Source organism: Corylus avellana, chromosome 9 (assembly GCF_965113065.1).
Source record: "Corylus avellana chromosome 9, dhCorAvel1.hap1.2, whole genome shotgun sequence".
NCBI lineage: Eukaryota > Viridiplantae > Streptophyta > Magnoliopsida > Fagales > Betulaceae > Corylus > Corylus avellana.
In genome coordinates, this window is record NC_142498.1 from 18,663,159 (window position 1) to 18,669,755 (window position 6,597).

Here is a 6,597-nt window from a genome sequence, read left to right on the forward strand (position 1 = left end):
ATGAACTAATTTGGTCACTTATCAAAACCACAGGGACCTCCTGTGATAAAAATGAAACCACAGGCGAGAAAAAATAAAGTTGAAAAACCCTAGAGGGTATGGAGTACTTAACCCTAATTTTTATTACTGTCATTGTTGAGATTTTTTTTTTTTTTTCAAAAAAGAAAAAATTATAAATGGGTAAGAGAACTACAGCAACAGAAAATACAAAAGAAGAACGATTACAAAAAAAAAAACCAACAAAATAACACTGTCCATGCAACAATTCATTCCACGGCCTCAAAGAGGATCCTGAAGATGGAAAGAGAATGCAAAATGCTGCTAACGGTGCTAGTTGTAACCGCCTATGGTAAAGAATTAGCTTGAAACTAGCTGCATAACGAGACATATGACAACAAAGTCGGTGTGTTCTAAAGTTCATATATGAATTTAGAGTTTTCTTTACAGTCAAGACTCATCAGACCTATCCGAAGAAAAACAGAAGAGAGCGGTGGGAGAAGTCATTCACACATGGGCTTTATACTAAAGTTTCATGTTAAAAAAATAAAGGAATAAGATTGGTAGATTGAAAAGGAAATCCATTATTTTTTTTCACTAAATAACCAAACAACTCAAATTCCTAATTGAACCTTCATGTCATGTAACTGTCAACAAAAAATAAAATAAAATAATGTCATGTTAAACCATTAACACTTCATATTCAAAGATGAGCAAGTGCTACACGCCACATCTGTCCTGAGTGAATAGTAATCATGCTGGATGAACAGTACATACGAATTTACTATTTTAATTTTTTAAAATATTTATGTACTGTTCACTTGGCGTGAGTATCAGTCGCGCCAGATGCGGTGTATATCACTACTCTTCAAAGATTACTTTTGTGGGTAACGCCAGATGCAATCTATATCACTATTCTTCAAAGATTAATTTTGTGGGTAATATATTAGTAATAATAATAAAAAATTATAAAATAATTAAGTGATTAAATTTAATATGATCTTCAATCTAAATTTTTAAACCAATACCCAAAGAAAAGTACTAAAATAATATTTAAACAATTAAATTTTTATTAATCTAAATTTTACTTGTTTTATTTTAAAAAAAATATAAAGAATTCAAACAATCTCTTAACTAAAAGCTTCTTGTATAACACGTTTAAATTAAGGATTGCATCTCATTTTCACCAAATTGATGGGTCATATGTAACAAAATTTTTGTATTTAAATTATTGGTTAATATTTTTTTAAAAATAATAAAAAAAAAAATTATATTTTTGAGGAAAGGAAAATTAGAAATTACTCCAAAGAGAGGCCCCCACTTGAAATTTAACTTTTAACAGTGGGGTGGGAGAGTGAAAAAAGCAGTGGTAGAAATTACTTTAGCTTTTGTTGTGAAATGACACTTAGGCACGTTAAAATCACGCAAAGTGATTCGCCTCTGTTTGTTTTCTTCACCACTTTAACCTTTGAAAGCCAAGCCCATCTCTTTTCAGAAATAGGCGTCCTTCTAGAATCTAGAGGGTACCTACGAGCAAATCCATCCCCCTACCCCTTTTCTTTTTTCCTTTGCTTTCGGATGCTCCTAAAGAGGGCCCGCCCCAACTCCCCGACCCATTATCCTCGCCAATAACTAAGCTTATTAACTTTTGTTGCGGGGATTTGGGATCAGTTGATTGGTTTTTGAGCTTCTTTTTACTGCTTCTTTTTACTGTCTTAATTAGCAATAATTTTTTTTTTTTTTTTTTCGCGTTCGTTTCAAGAATTTATATGGTCGTGTCAAATGAACATTTTTTTTAAAAAAATTTTGTTTACGTGTACGTTGTTTTATGGCTTATTATTGAGTTATGGTAATAAAATGTATCTCTTGTTATAATTTTTTAATTAATTTAAGCAGAAACACACACTTACAACGAGTAGAATTCTTCTAATCATTTGGTAATGATTTATCAAACATGCCCATGTATAATATAATCTTTATTTACCTTAAGCAATCATATTTATTTTTACTGTTAAATGGTTTTCATCATTTATATTGAATTAAAGTGAAACTCTTGCATGATTGTGACCCACATGAGTCCACACTTTCTTGATAATAATTACAAATTCCCCTCCCATAAATTCACCCGCGGGAAATCTTAGCAATTATATATATATATATATATATTCTTTCTACTTTATAAATTCACACCCAAAGTGATTGTGAAGCTTCCTTCAAGTTTGATTTTATGCTTTTGTTTTAAACTTTTTTTCTTTCCATTTTGCGCAAGTATTTAACTTTCGGCTGATGTTGGCAAGTTCATATTCCATTTTGGCTGCTTAAACGGGTAATTATGCTTCCAACCCATAAATGCCACGCACAAACAATCCTATACTTGTGCTCTAAGCATTACCAAAAACCAGCCTGCACTGTGGGCTCTAAGTACTCTTTTCATGCTTCAAGCACTTTTTACATGTTATCTTCACGAATCTTGATCCAAGCATAAAAGTGAGAGAACCATCTCAATGTCTTAAGGATCACTCCCTTTTGTTAAAAATACGAAAACACTCTTAAAAATACAAAGCATAGCGATTCATGTTGGCATGCCAAGCCTACTCATGGTTCAATTGATATAGGACAATCTAAACTTGACTGATTTAGTTAAACGGGTTAAAACCCAAAATCTTGACATGACCTAATAACCTGTTTAATAAACAAGTTGTGTTGGGTTGACCTAAATACAACTTATTTGATCTGTTTTCGACCTGTATATTAAATTAAATGTAAAAAGTATAAAATAAATTTATACTAGTTATGCGGGTCACCCGTAAGTTAATGAGTTGACTCGTTTAATTAAACAGGTTCATTCAGGTCGACCCAAACTTAATTATACAAAACTTTAACCCACTTGTTGAGTTAATGTCAGATTCGCAAGTCGTATAAAAAATTGACAACCCTTCTCAAATAGTACACGATATATGAACAATGTAATAATTACATTATTTTTCATGTGCACGAATCTCCCATAATAATGTATGTATCTATCCCACATGGAGCTAAAAAGAGGAGGTTGAGGCAGTACGACATCTTCATACTTGTTGGAGCCATACCATGCCCCCTTGTGTGGTCAGTCTCAACTTGTTGCTCACTCCTTATCCTCTAACAAATTTACTCTTACTTTCTAATTTAGAGAGAGATAGAGATAGAGAGAGAGATAGAGAGAGAGAGAGAGAGAGAGAGAGAGAGAGGTGGAGTAGTGAATGTATGTGGAACACATACAATCATACATACCCCAGCTGCTGCCTGCTTCTCTACGCATACTTCTCAAGAGCACAATTCAATTAGATGAAGAGATATTGCTAAATGAGTTTAATTCCTTGCGGGCTACTGTTGATAGCTTATTCAGTTACCATTAATTAGTCTAATCTCTTTTTCTCATGTATTGTTGGGAGCACATGCATATTCAAATTATAATAAAATTTTTGAAAAAATAAAATAAAAAATTGAATACCCATTGTGTTGTGGTAGAAGAAGGGTATGGTCCACATATGATAAATACATGGCACAATTTGATTGGTTTAAAAATAGAGCAAAAGTGCAACAATGATTCTGACTTTATAAATATAGCAAGGAAGATGTGTTAGCTAAGCAAAATGATTACAATAGTAGAAGGTCGAAACCCCTTTTGATCAAGGCTTAGGAAAAAGTCATCCTTCAAATTCCAATTTAAGCACATGATGAAGATACGAGACGAGACGAGACGAGATGAGATGAGATGAGATGAGAGAGCAAGTGTGATAATATGAAACCTTCTCGTCAAAGTAAGTGAGCTAAAAACAAATTTGAAAAAATTAGATGAGGGAGAGAAGTAGCCGTCACATTAGAGAAGGGCGTCCCCCATTACCCAAAAAAGGAACATCAAACGAGTCTCCGTCAATCCATTCGGTCGGGGAGGGCCTCATAGACATAGACTCCTTCCCAATTTCTCTTTCAAACTTGAAGAAATGTAAACAAAGGCGGTGTGGTCAGGTCGAGCTAACCCCCTACCCCCATTTCTTCACTTCATTGACATCTCTCTTTTTTTCTCTCTTTCTCTCTCTCGTGGGAGATGTGTGGACCCTACTTTACATCCCAACCAGCGGCGCCATTAGTCTTTACTTGGTTTAGAAGCTCACCCACCTCCCCTCATTTCACCCTCTCTCTCTCTCTCTCTCTTCATAAAAACACCCTCATCCCATTTATTATAAACAAATCCAAACACCACGCCATCACCTTCTTTGTCTTCTCTCTCTCTCTCTCTCAAACTCGTAGCCCATCCTTCTCTGCTACAAGTGCAACTATTTGTAGTTGGTTTTTTGCCTTATTTTATTGCAAACCCACAAACATTCAACCAATCATAGAGCGGGGAGAAGATAACGAACAATATAGAAAGAGGAATAAAGAGAGGGAAATTCCCAACATGAAAGGTGAATATGTAGAACCAAAGAGTGAAGCTTCCAGCATGTTCTCCAAGCTTCACCACCAACACCAACAGCACCAGCACCAGCACCAGCACCAGCAGCACCCACAACATCAGCACCAACAACAACAGCAACAGCAACAGCAACAACTCCACCACCCATTTTCGCATCCCTTCCACCAAGTCTCCTCCTCCGCCACGCAACGTGAATGCCAGCAACAAACCTCCGAAGACGACGACAGCGGCCGAAGCAGCGGTGGACCCACTAACACCACCCCACCGACGAGCCAGGCCCAGAAGCCCAGGCTCTCCTCCGACGGAGGAGACGGAGCCACCATCGAGGTGGTGAGGCGGCCGAGGGGCCGCCCGCCGGGATCCAAAAACAAGCCCAAGCCTCCGGTCTTCATCACCCGTGACCCGGAGCCCGCCATGAGCCCTTACGTTCTCGAGGTTCCCGGCGGAAACGACATCGTCGAGGCCATTTCCCGCTTCTGCCGCCGCAAGAACATGGGCATCTGCGTCCTCACCGGCTCCGGAACCGTCGCCAACGTCACCCTCCGCCAGCCCTCCCCCACTCCCGGCGCCACCGTCACCTTCCACGGCCGCTTCGACATCCTCTCCATCTCCGCCACCTTTCTCCCCGGCACCACGTCCTTCCCCGTCCCCAACGGCTTCTCAATCTCCCTCGCAGGCCCCCAGGGCCAGATCGTCGGCGGCCTCGTCGCAGGATCCCTCATCGCCGCCGGTCCCGTCTTCATAATCGCCGCGTCCTTCAACAACCCCTCCTACCACCGGATTCCATCCGAGGACGATGTCCATAACTCGGGCTCCGGAGGCGGCGACGGCGTTCACTCCCCGCCCGTATCGGGTGGTGGAGAAAGCGTGCACGCGCCGGCCGATTCATGCGGGATGTCCATGTACAGCTGTCACCTGCCAACCGATGTGATTTGGGCCCCCACTCCAAGACAAGCACCGCCTCCACCACCACCTTACTGATTCCTTTTTTTTTTTACTGTTAATTACTTTCGAGAATTTTAGGAGATGTATTTGTTTTTCTTTCGCTCAATCTGTCCCCTTTCATTAACCTCTTGTTTCATTTTGTTGTTAATGTTAATTAATTTAGCATTTAGTTTAAGTAAAAAGAGAATGGAAGCCGAAACGAAAAAAGAGTCTAGGGTTTCCGTTAGGACTGGTCTTTTCTTTCTTTAATGTTGGATGGATGGTTGGCTCCGATAGGTCAAAATCTCTCCTCCTGACATTCACATGGAGGGAGTGAGGGAGGAGTAAAGGATGATTGGCATGGAACATAATGCTGATTCGATTGATTTTCCCTGACGATGCCAGCTTCTTGATTTGGATAAAGTGTGTGGCAGAAGAGAACGTGGCTGGGGTTCTGCCTGCCCACTGCCACTGCCTGCCAGGCTCCTTTCTCAGCGGTTTTGCTTTGTCCAAGACGCTCTTGAAAGTTCTCTCTCTCTCTCTCCCTTCTCTTCCCCCCACCCTCTGCTTTCCATCTGATACAGTTTTGTACTTTGGTTTGTCTCTTTTTCTCTCCCTGCTGCTTGCCTGAGAGAGGTAAAAAGAAAAAGCAGGAAAAGACTTTGGTGAAAGCTTCCTCTTCTCTCTCTCTCTCTCTCTCTCTCTTTCTCTCGTTGAGCTGTTGGTCACTATAGAGACAAAGCAGCACCCGTGCATTGTAGTGTAGCTGAGAATGGCTGTTTTTGTAAAGAACCCAAAGGATGGGTTGCAAAAGTACAAAACTATTATTATTGGAGGGAGGGGGGGTTTGGGTTGGGGGTGAAGAAATAAGAATCAACTTCTTTTGTTCCTTCACATTATTGTGGAATGCTTCGAAAACGATATCTCATGTTTGTTTTCTTCCTCTCACTTATAGCAACGGTCAGGGTTTTAATTAAACGTGTCTGGGGAGGGCACGGGAGTGTTGTTCTATCATCTATATCAATCTCTTTTTCCTTGCCCATTAAATAAAAGAATAAAGGGGGAAATGGGTCCTTTGATCAACGAAAGTTTTTAAATGCTTCCTGGTGTAATCCTATAGTTAATTACTATTTTCTTTTTTGAAATAATTCTTTTCCCTTAAAAGCAATTCAATGAACAAAATCTTGTAGAGGAAGTAATTGATCAAATCACAGAAATTTAGT

At 39.5% G+C, this 6,597-nt stretch overlaps 1 protein-coding gene across 1 annotated transcript; it reads left to right on the forward strand.

The window, feature by feature from the left end:
- The first annotated feature begins 4,026 nt into the window (after positions 1-4,026).
- On the forward strand, positions 4,027-5,519 carry LOC132190685 (uncharacterized). Its single transcript, XM_059605727.2, has one exon. The coding sequence runs from the start codon at positions 4,085-4,087 to the stop codon at positions 5,429-5,431; it is 1,347 nt and encodes a 448-aa protein (XP_059461710.2). The 5' UTR covers positions 4,027-4,084; the 3' UTR covers positions 5,432-5,519.
- The last annotated feature ends 1,078 nt before the right edge of the window (positions 5,520-6,597 follow it).

What these genes read in the sequence shown, in the direction of transcription:
- LOC132190685 (XM_059605727.2), top strand. Translation starts at nt 4,085, where the DNA reads ATGTGTGGACCCTACTTTACATCCCAACCAGCGGCGCCATTAGTCTTT.